Source organism: Manacus candei, unplaced genomic scaffold, assembly GCF_025592945.1.
Source record: "Manacus candei isolate 608988 ecotype Guabito, Panama unplaced genomic scaffold, ASM2559294v1 h1tg000014l, whole genome shotgun sequence".
Taxonomy (NCBI): Eukaryota; Metazoa; Chordata; class Aves; order Passeriformes; family Pipridae; genus Manacus; species Manacus candei.
In genome coordinates, this window is record NW_026138062.1 from 20761241 (window position 1) to 20775525 (window position 14285).

The following is a 14285-nucleotide window of genomic DNA, read 5'->3' on the forward strand; positions in this document are numbered from 1 at the left end:
TGTTACTTGTAACAAAGCACCAGCCAAGGACAAGGACGAGATTTTTTACTGTGACGGTGGTGACACACTGGCACAGGTTGCCCAAGAAGGTTTGTGGCTGTCCCACCCCTGGAACTATTCAAGGCCAGGCTCGATGTGGCCCTCAGCAACCTGGTCTAGAGACAGATGTTCCTGCCCATGGCGGGTGGGGGGAGGTTGGGTTGGGGAGGGGTTGGGCCAGATAACCGTTAAAGCCCATCCCGACCCTTTCACATTCCACGATTCTATGACGGCCCCCGGTACCCAGCTTTCCCTGCGGTGCTTCCTTCACTCAGCAGGTATCCGGGCCCAGTCCCGCGCTGTCCTCGAGAAGAGGCACCGGGGGGGGCGGCTGCCCCGGGGCACAGGGTAAGCCTGACGCGGGCAGCCCCGGCCTCAGGCTGCGGGACCCGCCGGCAGCCACCCCGGGCACAGCGGGGCGGGGACGAGCGGAGGGGCCCGGCCGTCACAGGCCGCGCTGGGCCGGGCCCGCGGGCGCGCCGGCGGCTCCTCACCTTCACCAGCCACATGCCCGTGTTCTGCTTGGCGCCGGTGAGGTCTAGCTCGGCCCTGTCGCTCATGGCGGGGCCGGGCGGGCACAGCGCGGGCCGATCCGGCAGCGAGAGGGGCGGCAGCAGAGCACACCCGGCAGACGGCGGCCCGCGGCGGACAAACCTCCTCTCGCACTGCGCGGAGGGGCGGGCCCTCACTGTGTCCGTCAGGGCCGCGGGTTCGAGTCCCCGCCCTGGCGGGGCCTCGAGGAGGGGCCGGTTCCGGTGGCGGCGGCAGAAAGTTGCAGAATCGCGCAACCACAGAATATTCTGAGTTGGGAGGGACCCACAAGGATCATCGAGTCCAACTGCTGGCCCTGCACAGGACACCCCCAAGAATCCCACCATGTGCCTGAGAGTGTTGTCCAAGCACTTCTTGAACTCTGTCAGGCTTGGTGCTGTGACCACTTCCCTGGGGAGCCTGTTCCAGTGCCCAACCACCTTCTGGCTGAAAACCCTTGTCCCAGTATCCAACCTAAATCTGCATTAACTCAGCTTCAGGCCATTCCGTCCAGTCCTATTAGAGCTCACCACAGAGAAGAGATCAGTGTCTGATCCTCCTCTTCCCTTCATGAGGAAGTTGTGGACTGCAATGAGGTCTCCCCTCAGTCTCCTCTTCTCCAGGCTGAAAACACCAAGTGACCTCAGCTGCTCCTTATACAGCTTCCCCTCTAGGCCCTCCACCCCCTCAGTAGCCCTCCTTTGGACACTCCTGAGTAGCTTTATACCATTATCTTGTGGTGCCCAAAACTCCACCCAGATTATAGATGAGGCTGCACCAGTGCAGGGTAGAGTGGGAAGTTATTCTCTCCCTGTACAGGATAAGTTATCCAAGCACACTGAAGAACGACAGCAGCATGCAAAATGATCTAGGGGAACTGGAGGAGCAGCCTGGAGAGAGGAGGTGTCACCATGACAGTACTCTTCTGCATGAAAGGGAAATGGCCAGTAGAGGACCAGCTCCCAGGAAAAGGGTCAGAGCATCATAGTGTACCCAAAGGTCACAAAAGTGAGGAAAACACAGTTGGTGAATCGCTTTCCTTGGATAAAAAGTAAAGAATTAAGCTTAGCTTTCTGCAAAGGGAACTCATGGGGTAGTGTTGGAACAGGGTGTTTGAAGGTGGGATAGTGTCTCGAACACAGAAAATGTTCTGTATCAGGAGAGAGCAAGTGCTTGCCCATCCTGCTTTGAAGTGGGGCGTATTTGGCTTAGAAAAACCTCTTTAAGTCCTTACTTTATGACTGTCCCTATGCATGGAGAAGTTTTCCTCTTTGCAATTTGAACTTGTTATTTCTCTTCTATCCATTGTGTTCACAAGAAAGGCATGGACTTTGGTTGGTCCTCAGGTTGCCCAGAGAAGCTGTGGATGCCCCATCCCTGACAGTGTTCAAGGCCAGGTTGGACAGGGCTCTGAGCAACTTGGTCTAGTGGGTGGCATCCCTTCCCATGTCAGAGAGGTTGGAACTAGATGATCTTTAAGGTCCCTTCCAACCAAAACCACTCTATGATCCTGTGATTCTATGGCATAGAAAGCATTTTATTGCCTTCCTCTCTGCAGTTTTACTTTATCCCTTCACTATTTCCCTTTGGTTTGCCTCCACTTATAGTAAATAACCCCAGTTCGTTCAGCTCTGCCTCATAGGTCATATTTTCTAGACCTCTGGTCATGCCCATTGCTCTTTGAAATCCCCCCCAGTACAGATTTACATCCTCCTTGAAGTCTGATTGCTCAATATGAAGATTGTACTCCATCTGAGGCTGTACCAGCAGCAAGCAGAGAGTTCTTCTGGTACAATATGCAAGAAATTGCTCATCTAGCTTGCAGAAAATGATCTCAATATTACATCTCAGATATGATTGTCTGCCTTTCTATTTATAGGCAAGCATCTAGGTAACCAAGGAGGGCAATGCTTTTATGTATATCTGAAGAAATAACAGCTAACATTGAACTATTATGATTAAGATTAATTAAAATTAAAAATTACTTTTGCTTTTACATTGGAACTGTATTTATCTGCAGAACTCACCTGGGTGGGTGGGTTGAGCTTAATATTATTAGTCAGCTTTCAGTAGAAATTCAGATTTCATTAAGACAACCTTTCACAGACATACCAGATCATCTCCTTAAATGCTAACAAAAATGGAAGCAGATGCATCTTAACAATTGTAAAACCAGCCACGATTCCTAGGACTGTGCCACTTCCAAATATTGTAGGTCTAAGACCCTTAGGTTTTGTTCACCTAAAAAAAGGATGGATCTACACAGACAAACACCATCATTTTGCAGTTTGCTTTGGGTTCTACTCATAGAATCATAGAATAGTTTGAGTTAGAAGCAACCTTAAAGATCATTTAGTTCAAAACCCCTTGCCCTGCGCAGGGAAACCTTTCACTAGACCAGGTTGCTCAGGGCTCCATCCAACCTGGCCTTGAACATTTCTAGGGATGGGGCATCCACAGCTTCTCTGGACAACTTGTTCCAAAGTCTGACTACCCTCATTTTAAAACATTTCTAAACTTACCCTTTTTGCACCTTGTTCTTTCACTACAGGCCCTGGATAAAAAGTTTCTCCATCTTTCTTGTAGGCCCCTTTTATGTACTGAAAGGTCACGATAAGGTCTCCCTAAAGCTTCTCCAGGCCCCCAGCTCCCTCAGCCTGTCTTCATAGAGGAGGTGCTCTAGCCCTCTAACCATTTTAGCATCCTTTCTCTGGACCAGCTCCAACAGGTCTGTGTCTGCCTTGTGCTGGGAACCCCAGAGCTCGATGCAGTACCCCAGGTGGGATCTCAAATATTCCCCCAGGAAAAACACTGAATTAACAACAAAGTTGTCCCTCTGCCACCACTCCCAGCTCAATCTGTGTGCTCAGATCACACCCGCCACCACTTTTCAAAAAGAAAAAACAGTGGAGTGGATGTTTCTAACAGGAGTGACATTTACAGCAAAGTGGAGTCACAGGTTTACAGATGAGCCTGTGCTCCACCAGATGGGCCATGGAAGAAGAGGAGCTCCACTTGTAAGCAGCTCAGTGGCAGGTGACAGGAGCACGGCTGACCACCTCAGACTCCTTGGAGAAGGAATCATTCATATTCCAGGCAGAAAAGACAATAGTAAAAACCTCTGTAAAAGCCTGGCAAATGGGGGTGGCTCAGCTGGCAACCCAGAGGGGAAGGCGGCCAGGCAGAGATCTCTCCTGGCTCCCTCCAGGCAGCCTTTCCGTACCTGTTTCCATGGAAACTGAATTTGAAGGGACAACAAGCAGGAAAAGAGTGCATTTTCATTAATTCATCATTTAAAATCTCAACCTTCTGTTTACCAGGGACACATTTAGTGCCATGGAGGAGGATTCAGGGGCCAGCTGCTGAGCAGCGGAGCTGTGAGTTAATCAACCGTTTTCTTCTTGCAGGCATTGAAACAGATGTTATGCCTGAGGAGAGAGGTGGCCAAATTCAGACTTGCACAACCTTTCTCTCTTTTTTTTCCCCTTGTCCAGTGAGGTGAGATAAAGAGTCTGCAACATCATCAGCATTGCACAAAGTTTCTCTTTATGATTTTTAGGACCGGGCTAATCACTGCATTCTAATGGTGTTGGGTGAAAACCAGCACAGCAGAAGAGGCAAAAGGCCTGATGCTGTCCTGTTGAAGCTGACGGGAGTTTTGCCAAGGGGAACTCGTGCTTTCCTCAAAAACTGGCAAGAATGAGGGGAGATGTGCTTCTGAAAGCTGGCGGCCCCATCTAAGATGTCAGTGATGGACACCATCAAAGAAGATCCACTGAAAACACTTCTTAGCAATAAAATGAAGCTCTTAGGGGGGAAAAAACCTGCTGGGTTTTTCCATAAGAGAGTATTCAAACCATTCAGCTGTATCCTCTGTGGAGAAATCTTGCTTTATAGCTAGATAACACTAAAGCAGGACACCTGGGAAGTCTCTTCAGCTTATTTTCCCAAGGGTGTCACCAGGGACAACACTCATGCACACACTGGTCACTACTTTGTGACTCACTGGTTCACACTGGAGGAAAGGAGATCTGGATATACAGGTAGAGAGCTGACCAGCAACCCCTGGAGGCTTTCTTTTCCTGAGCCTCCCTAATAGCACCAGAGGAACCTCCACAAAGACAGCTCTTGAAGATGTCAGGATTCCTTTGCTCCAGCTTCACTGGTTTTGGTTGCAAGATGATTCGTAGAGTGATAGAATCATAGAATATGCTGAGTTGGAAGGGACCCATCAGGATCATAAAGCCCAACTCCTGGCCCAGACTGGGACACCCTGAGGGTCACACCATGTGCCTGAGAGCATTGTCCAAGCACTTCTTGAACTCAGATAGGCTTGGTGGTGTGATCACTTTCCTGGGGAGCCTCTTCCTGTGCCCAACCACCCTCCGGGTGAAAAACTTTTTCCTAATATCCAACCTAAACCTCCTCCAACTCAGCTTCATGCTGTTTCCTCAAGTCCTGTCACTGGTCACCAGAGAGAAGAGATTGTTACTTACCCCTCTGCTTTCCCTTGTGACAATGTTGAAGACCGCAATGAAGTCTCCCCTCAGTCTCCTCCAGTCTGAACAGACCAAGTGACCTCAGCCACTGCTCATATGGCTTCCTCTCCAGACCTCTTCACCATCCTCATGACCCTCCTTTGGATGAGCTCTAATAGCTTAATGTCTTTTTTATCTTGTGGTGCTCAAAACTGCACACGGTACTTCAACACAGTTCTTATTCCCTGCCTGTCAGGAAGAAACTATGGGATGATGCTGTTTTAGAAACATCAGAGGTCTTGATGAAAACTACATTTTTAATATATTTTTCCTGGTGCAGAGAAAAACCTGGGGAAGTGAAGCAGTTGGTGTAGAAAAGAAAAAAAAAATAGGGCACAAAATAATTAACGTATTATAAGCTAATACAACACAGAGATCTGTTTTGCACTCTGTGCAGATGTCCCCAAGCATTCTAATTTGGATAGAGTAGCAGACGACAAACAGTTTTATACATCAGATTAAACAAATCAACTCTAATCACACTAAACTACAAGCACTGAATTATATCAAGCAGGTGGATCCCAACTTGTGTTTCAGTTTCTAAGCAAGGCAGAGTGCATGGAATTTAAATGAGAGGAACAAAATTTCCCTACATGCATGACAACAGAGAAGATATTGCCCTGAGTGACAGAAAAACAGAGTCACAGCTGACTTTGGCTCCTTTTCACTGCTCTGCCAGCAATGCATTTGCAGACTTCCTGTCTTTATTATACTTTCCACATGGTGGATGAGGAGGTGAAGTGTGTCTGGCACAGGCAAAGAGGAGAGGGACTACAGCTCCTAACTATGGTCCTGTGAAATCACATGAAACACATGAAAGCCTCTTCCTACCTTGAATTGCTGCAACAGCTTTGCTGCTCTGGAACTCAGAATCCAGATGTGCCACAAGAGTCGAGCCATGGGCTCTCCCAGCAAGATAAACCACACCCCTGGGCCACAGTCTCCCCTTCCTGTGAAAGGAATTGGAACACAGCCAGCAAGCTTCCATCCCATCACAATGCTTGAGTGGCTGGAGACACATAGGGATGGGAAGACTTTGGGATGGGTAATGAGGCTGCCCAGGTCATGCTGGCCACCTGACTGGCCCAAAAAACTGGGCACCCTAAAAGCCAGAGGCCACAACTTCCTTCCTATGACCAGATGCAGCTTGGCCATCTCACAGCCCAGATGCTGTGCTTAGATACACCAAAGTGTTCACTTAGATTCACGCAGCTAGAACACCTTGCTTTGGTGATTTCTCACTCCTCCTCAGAGCAGGTCTCCTGGGGGACAGCTGGACCACCCATCTCCTTTTCTGGCTGCTAGCACTGAGCAAGTTGCAGAATTACCATCTCCTTGAGACACACTTCATATTTGATGGGAGCCCTTAGCATTTGCAAGTGATTCCTGGTAGGTGTGTGATCTTTCCTCATCTCTTAGTCCTCATGTTTTGAGAAGGCATTTCACAGGTAAAGACTGTGATGTTGCAGAAATCTGGTTTCACCTCTCCTCTTCTCTGTCGATGAGGTAACACACCCAGTTAGTTTTCTAACATGTCCAGGTGCTGGAGGAGCTGAGTGCTGCCCACATCTGAAGGATTCCTGAGTTCAGCAGTTCAGCTGTGTTCACAGGAGCTATGCTAGGCAACCACAGGGTCAAATTATTTGGGTCTGGAGTTAGAGCTGAGATCTGCTGCCAGGCACAGAGGGAAGCTCCTGCAGAAGCTGACTCTGATTTGGGAGAGCTGAGCCAGGAAAACTATTCTACCATCAGCTAATGCTCTGACTTCCTTCATTCCTGTCAGCCAGCCTTCTCATTAACAAATTAAGGTGAGCAGGGAACTCACTTTGGAAGAGGAAAACTAATGGAGTGAGATTATTAGAGGGCTGCTTGTCCTACTCCATTACAAGTTCCACACAGCATCAGCAGAGCTCTGCTGGCCAGTGAGGATCTCTCCTATAGCCTGAATATCTGATTTTTCGCCCAGCAAAGATGCAAGGGTGCAAGAATTAAATCTCAAAACTACCGTTAACACTTGAACTGCCAGGGTAAGCAGAAGGCAAACTTTTGCCATCTTCACCCGTGACATATCATTTGCTTGCCTGCACTGCAGGTGGTCTGTGTAAGCTGGAAAAAAGAGAGGAAATAATCTGCAGAGAGGCAAAAAACATCGGGGGGGATCATGATCATTTATTTTGGAATAGGAGAAAAGAAAGTCTATGTTGTTTATTCCCAAAACAGGGCTTGGGCCAATCTGCATATCTATTTCCTGAGGCAACAAAGGATTCTCAGTGTCTCTTTAAGGCCAAAATATATGTTGTAGCCATTGTGTTTTCAAACTGCTTTTGAGCAACACGTTAATAACAGACTTGTTCACCCCAAGCTGTTCTGTGGCGGAGGGTGCGAAAGCATCAAGATTGTGGCAGAGCGCCCATTTCAATACAATGCTAGGCGGTATGAAATCTTAAACATGGCACTTCTGCCTGAAAACAGAACACAAAACCTCCCAGTTCTGAACAGAGGGCAATCTTCATTCATTAATTAATAATTTTTAATTCTTTCTATATGTTTACAGCCACACATATTTATCTATGCTATGCATAGGAGAACACTTAATTTTCAGGGTAGTGGCACTGCAGCTTGCTTACAGTTTCACCCATACTATGTCTTCCATCATGTTAACAGTGTGCAGTGAATTTGACTGCAGGCATCTTGGCCTCTAGTTTGTTTGGATTTTCACCATATCAAGGAAAGAAAAAAAAAAAGAAGAGAGAATTGAAAGATGCAGCTGCATTTTTTCTTTAAAGGAAGAAAACACTTGTCAGAGAATTTAGAGATACTTGTTGAACCTCATTTAAAATAATTTCTTTAAAAGTGACCATAAAATTGACATTATCTCTTTAACTCAAGCTACGTTTTGCCTCTCTCTGCATGAAAAAGTATTATCTAGTATTTTTCACCAGTGTCTCTCAAGAAAGATTTTAAAGCATCAACATTTTCAACTCAGTAATTGTACGAAAGTAATATGAGCTCTGAGCAACTTGTTGCTTTCTAAAGTGCCTTTTCACTGTAGGTGTGTAGATGTTATATAGAACTCAGTGCTACCCATTTTCCAGTTCTCCACTCCTTTACCTTTCTTTTCTGAGCCTTTTTTCTGGTGACGTACTACTTCAGCATGAAAGGTCAGTGGTATCTACATTCATTTGTCTCCTGGACTTGCTGAATGCACAAATGACTTGTTGAAGAGCAAGGCATTTTCTGCTCAGCTACCAAAAAAAATTGTTTGCATTGGATTTAATTCCCTTGTGTTATAATTAAACAAACTTGATTATATGCCACTGATATTCCCATTATTATGTAGGTATAGACAATGCACAGTCACCAAAGTATGTTATTGTGATATTCTAACAGACTATTGTTTTGCAGAGGGAGCTTCCCAATGAGACTAGGAGAAGGCCGTGTGACTAAGCTGAGCAAAAACAACATTAGTGACCAGAAGAACAAATCTACATGGCTACTAAAGAAAAACAAGACATTTCTGTTGGGAAGCCAAGCCAGCCTGCTCTATAGGGGTCACACTGAGCTGGACTGACTGGCTGACAACCTCCTGCAGCTGCCCACAGCTGAAAGCATAGGCAGGTGTATATAATTTTGAGATTATGTGTACATCCAACCTGGTATCCCACCCTTGCACCTGGTTGCAGCTCAGCCACAGCAGTGCCTCACAACAAGCTCTCAATGATATAATTAACTGGAGACATCAGACAGGTCTGCTTCATTACTGCTGTGTACTGCCTGCAGGTTCTTTCCAAAGCCTTTTCACCTAATGGCCTTTGCTGTCAGCTCTCTTTTTTCCCTATGTGCTGATTGTTGGCACTTCTCTAAAACAGTGCTAATGATCTAATAAATATGATTATGCAAGAGTGGTTTGTCTCCTCACTTCATAAGCTAACAGTGCTACTACAGACCAGAGCAAAATACATTCTCTTTACCAGAAAGAATGGCTTTCCCAGTAAATTGAAATTAATAAACTGGAATGAGTAGAAAGTGTTACAGACCTACAACTGGATCCCATTTTACTGGATTTCTGTTGATGGATAAGGTTAAATAAGGTCTGAAATTTTGCCTTCTAGTTAATTATTATGAGTTAAACATTAAAAAAAAAAAAAAAAGGGAAAAAAATGGCATTTCAGTTAGTGGGAGGAAAATAAGCAGAAAAGGACTAAGGAAAACAGAAAATAAGACCAGTGAGGACAAGAAGATCCAATGAGAACATGTGTCAAACAGTGTGAGAGGGGCAGAGACCACAGCCAACCCTGATGGCCTCCTGTTGCTTCATTTTATCTTCTGGCAAATGACACATGGGGCTGGCAGAAAGAAATATGATGTTTTTGGGATTATTTATTATCAGAGGCCATTTCCTCAGTCTACTTCTTGCTGAAAACCTCAGGCTTATCACTGAGAACAATTTCTTCTGGAGATTGAGCATTTGGCAGCAGCAGCCCTCAAATTAGCACTTGCAGCTTGCAGGATACGTCCGCCTCTCTCCAGAAGCTCACATGCTGTTTCACATGCAAGTGTCATTTCTGGAGTCCTGACATGGTCAGATCAACTCTTTGCTTCATGTACTCCTGAGGCTGAGTCACTGAAGCTTTATGTAACAAAGCTGAATGCTAAACTCTTTCTTAAAGTTACCAGAAGAAAAAAACTTAAATAACAATAGGCCTTTTCTGTCTGCACTGAGATTCCCTTCCAAGCCTGCAGTATTTTCACTAGCTTTGTAAACCTAATCCCATTACTTCTCCCTGCTGTTATGGCTCACAGGACCTTTCCTCCTTTCACCCTTTGGCTTACAGTGGCTATCATTGTTCTGTGAATTCAAGCTCTTGGCCTCATTTTACCGTGTTACTTAGTTGCCCTTCTTTTTAGCAGGGATAGTTTTCCTCACTCAAATAACCTTTCTGGTTGTTACAGCTTTTTCAGGGCCTTACCATTATATTCTTATTCTTATCATACACCTTCTTAAAACCCTTTCCTGTATTGCAGCACCAGTGTTAACACCAAGCACATGTAAGGTTATCCTTTCGGTTTCTTATTATCAGAGCATTTGCCTAATTTGCCTGTCCTTAGTCTGGGGCTCAGAATCCCCCAGCAAATTACCAGTCTTGCTTTTCTACGCTGTTCTTTGAGAAAGAGTATTTCCTCTCTGCCTGCCTTGCCTTGCCCCATGGATCTGATTCATGTCTGCTTGGCACACCAGCTAGTTATTTCTTAGAGAACAAAAAGAACGTAATCCTTTTAGAAACACTTCAATCTGAACCACCACATTTCCTGCCTTCAGCACCTCTGCCTCTAATTTACTGATTTGCTGTTATAGATTTGCTATCACTGCTGATCTGACTCAGCCATCTTATAAAAAAACACCAGAAAGAACTCCGGACCCAGCTGAGCTTCTCACTCATTTCGCTGTCCCTGCTGTGCATCACCGGCACCTCTGATGGCCCTGGCTACCACTGAAGATCCTAACCCTTTTGATCAGGAGTGGAGACAGCAATGACTTGAAGTCAGCCATAGACTTTATCCTCACTTGCTGGTATGTTATGCTAGGCAATAACAACTCCCTAACAGCATGATGGTTACATTACCTGAACTTTCTTTGTTCACATGAAGAACATCTAGGGTGAGAGAGAAGACATCTTTCTGACCATGCTAGGAATAATGAAGTCTGATTTCTCTTCCACTTAAATCTCATTTGACTGACTTAGAGTCTTTCCTTTGGCTCAAACAGGCTTTTCTGTCATCATTAACCTTAAATATTAATACTACATTAACAACTGTGCAATACTTTTCAACATCTAGATGATTGAAATTGAAAAAGGGAAATATTTAAGGATTTCCTTACTATATGGAGAGACGAGTACCAGACCCGAGATTAAATTTCTGTGACTTGCTTTCCTTGTCTTTTTGTTCTGATCTCAGTGACATACAACCATGCTTTTGCTGAAGAAAACACAGACATAGAAAGTCATTTGTGCCTGCCAGCTCATCGTGGGCTTTCTAGGCATGCAGAATCCTTTAAAAAAAGGAGCCCACTGCTATATTAGAAAGGTGGACAACACGAAATCATTAAGATGACTGCTCAATAAAACTCAGCTTTTGAAGATCAAGGCAGATCATGTGAAATGCCCTCGTGCTTTGATAAGTTGTAAGTTTGGCATGAACTCCATTTTGAGTACTTGTGGATCAAGTGATTTTCTCTCCTGTAAAACATTGTTGATTGAACCACCATTACGGTTTTGATGAGGGACTTTGAAATGGCTGTTGGAGTAGCAGGAGATTTCACACCCAGAGAAGCAAATGTAAAAAGAATGGGTAGCAATTTCCCTTGGGCCCAATGAGTGTTTAGCTGATATGTCTGTACAGAACAAAAGGCCTGGATGTTAAACCATCCATTGCCTCTGCTGAGAGACAGTGCAAGTTATATCTGATAGCCATTAAGAGGTGCTGCAGTTAAGCACCCATAACTGTGCAGCTCTTCACTAGAAAATTTGCTGATATTTTGAAAACATGATACTTCCCTAGTCTCAGAAATCGTTGACAACCTGTCAAAGATAAGAGTCAGTGTCTAAGTCTCCGCACTAATAATTACTGCTCTAACCTGCTAGAGAAAGTGCCAGATACTTACCTTCCTCTTAGGAAATGTGATATCTCTGGTAGCTAATTACATCTCTTTTTAAGGTATTTAAAGCAACTGTCCATTCTGACCAATAATGTAGCTTCTGTCAACTGCTTTTGAGAGCTCTGGGAGACCACTGGCTGGTAGCAGATTTCCATTCTTCCACAGTTGTTAGTCTGTACTTGTAAACAGTGACAGAAAATAGAAACATGAGTGTTGTTTGAACAGCCAGTATTTGCTATAGAATAGCAAATTTGCTAAGTGTCTCCACAACTAGGGGCAGATCCCACAGCCTCTACTCAAGTGAGTCATCTCTCTGCACACAAGTGGTGCTGTCAAGTTCAATAGGCCTGTCTGTGCAAGGATCAGACTCATCGGCCTCCCATCATCTGTGGCATGGGACAAAGATGTGGACAGCTTTTGCATTGCTGATCCTCTGTGTATTTTTGCATGAGTTTGAGAATCTACTCTTAGTGGGCAAGAGTGTGTGTGTGGGAAAATGCAAATAAGGTGAAAATCACTAGAAATTTAAAAGGGATCTTCCCCCACCTAAACATAGTCTATCAAAGTTAATGTGCCATTTCACAAAGTGCTGCATTGCATATAACAATGCTTCCTTGAAAGAGTCATTAAAATTGCAAAGTCAAGTAGCCAAACAAAAGAGGCCAAAATTTAGGCTGCTCACGCACCATTATTTCTGTATTTCTATGTTTCAACGTTGCAATAGAGCCTTGAATGTCATGACTACATAGCATTTAGCTTGTTTTTCTGTGGGAGGGAGGTCCCTGGGATCATGCTGTCTGTGTAGGTATGTGTCTACTTGACAGTCGTTCCCTCCGTAGCTTTTGAAACCACCCACCAGTTTCAGCTAAATCCTAAAGATACTATACTGCCATAAATATATGGAAATTAAAGGTCCAGTTGAGGAAAGACATCCTGCTAGAGATCTGGTAAGAGAGAGCAAGAGAAGTATAAACCCAGCCCTTCAGAGCTAACAGAGCAGCCTGAGGGAGGAGATGCTTAAAATACTCCAGGTATGAGAAAAGCCTCAGCTGATCTCCATGCTTTATTAAAAACTTGGGTGCAGTCAAAGTTTACTCCTCTGATGGTTCTTTAAACGGGATAAATACGTATCATGGTGACACTGAAGACTGGGTACCCGCTGGTCCCGGAGCTCCTTGCTTCTTTGCACAGCCCAGACCCACACAGTCAGCGCTTCCCATGGGGGCAGTGCAACAACACTGGCTTGGCCCACGCTATGGGGAGTCCCTCAGCCTCTGCCCTGCCCGCTGCCTTCCATGAACAACACTCCTTCTCCATGGGATCTGCTGTGGCAGCTGCTGCCACAAAACCATGAGGGCTTTGCAAACACGGGGTAAGCCATCTTTGAAGCTCCCAGTCAGGATGCCTGGCTTCAAGGGGAAGAGATTCAAGTCCTCTCCTGCTGTGGAAATGTGCAATAGACTTATGCAGCTGCCCTGGGAGGTATTGGTCCTTCTCATACAGTAAGTTGACTGTGAGATGCTGTACAAACCTCTGGGGGAGAGCAGTGCAGGTGGCTCTCTGGAGAGAGTGGCCATGGTCAGGAGCAAACATGAGGAGCAATGGATAAGCAGGATGGAGGGACAGCAGCCTGGAGTGGCTAAGCCTGAACCCGTCTTCCCAAGACAGAGGAAGACCATTACCTCTACAAATGGGAAACTGAGGATCAGTGAAAGGGCAACTTGGATGCTGCTTCCCTTATGGAAAGGAGCCTTATGAAGAAGTGAAGAGGTGTTTCTTCCAGGCAGGGGCTGAAGGAGTGAAGAGGAGGCTGAGCTGCACAGGGGTTTGTAGCCATGGATCAATGTTGCTAGTCAAAGATGAACACCAATTTTAAACTTGTGCTCAAACCCCTCCGTGTCCTGTGAAACAGAATTTAAGATCCTCTGTAAAGCATGTCATAGTGTTACACCTTTATTTTTTATGAACCAGGCCCAGTTGCATGCTGTCCCTTCTATTTGCAGTCTATGAAGCCTTTTGGTGTGGCAGTATTGTTAGAACCAAAGGTTTAAAGATTTTTAGGTAGGTGCAATAACTTTTATGAGGCAAATTAATATAGCTGGAGAAAGCAGATGAGGTTGGGGGCATGTACGCTCCTCAGGAAAGGTGAGGTGAATTTCAAACCTAACTGCACATGGGGAACAATTGTTCTCGGTTTAATTAGACCTGTGTCTGAGCTAGACATCTGACAGCACCTCTGGAATATAAAGACAATATTGGTAGTTATCTCCTAAGGGGAAAAGAGATGCAGGTAATCTGTAGAATAATAGCAGCATGATGTAGAGCACTGAGAAATTGATTATTGGAAAAGGTGCAGAGAGGAGGATGGTAACTTATTCAAAAATGTTAGTATTCAGGGAAGGGATGAGATAATACAGCTCCCATATTTACCTGAAAAATGTTTTATAGAATTTTCTTTGAGAATCAGGACTGGGAGATCAGAGGTAGAACAACTACACTGTAAGAAGTGTTGTCTGTTG

The 14285-nt window shown here is 45.2% G+C and overlaps 1 protein-coding gene across 1 annotated transcript in view; it reads right to left on the bottom strand.

Annotated features, from left to right (window-relative positions):
* The window catches only part of GTF2F2 (general transcription factor IIF subunit 2), an 86245-nt gene extending 85541 nt beyond the window's left edge, over nucleotides 1–704 (bottom strand). Inside the window, exon 1 of the mRNA XM_051778758.1 lies at nucleotides 534–704. Within this exon, the coding sequence (XP_051634718.1) occupies nucleotides 534–599 (66 nt within the window). The 5' untranslated portion in view covers nucleotides 600–704. The remainder of the gene's footprint in view (nucleotides 1–533) is intronic.
* Between the last annotated feature and the right edge of the window lie 13581 nt (nucleotides 705–14285).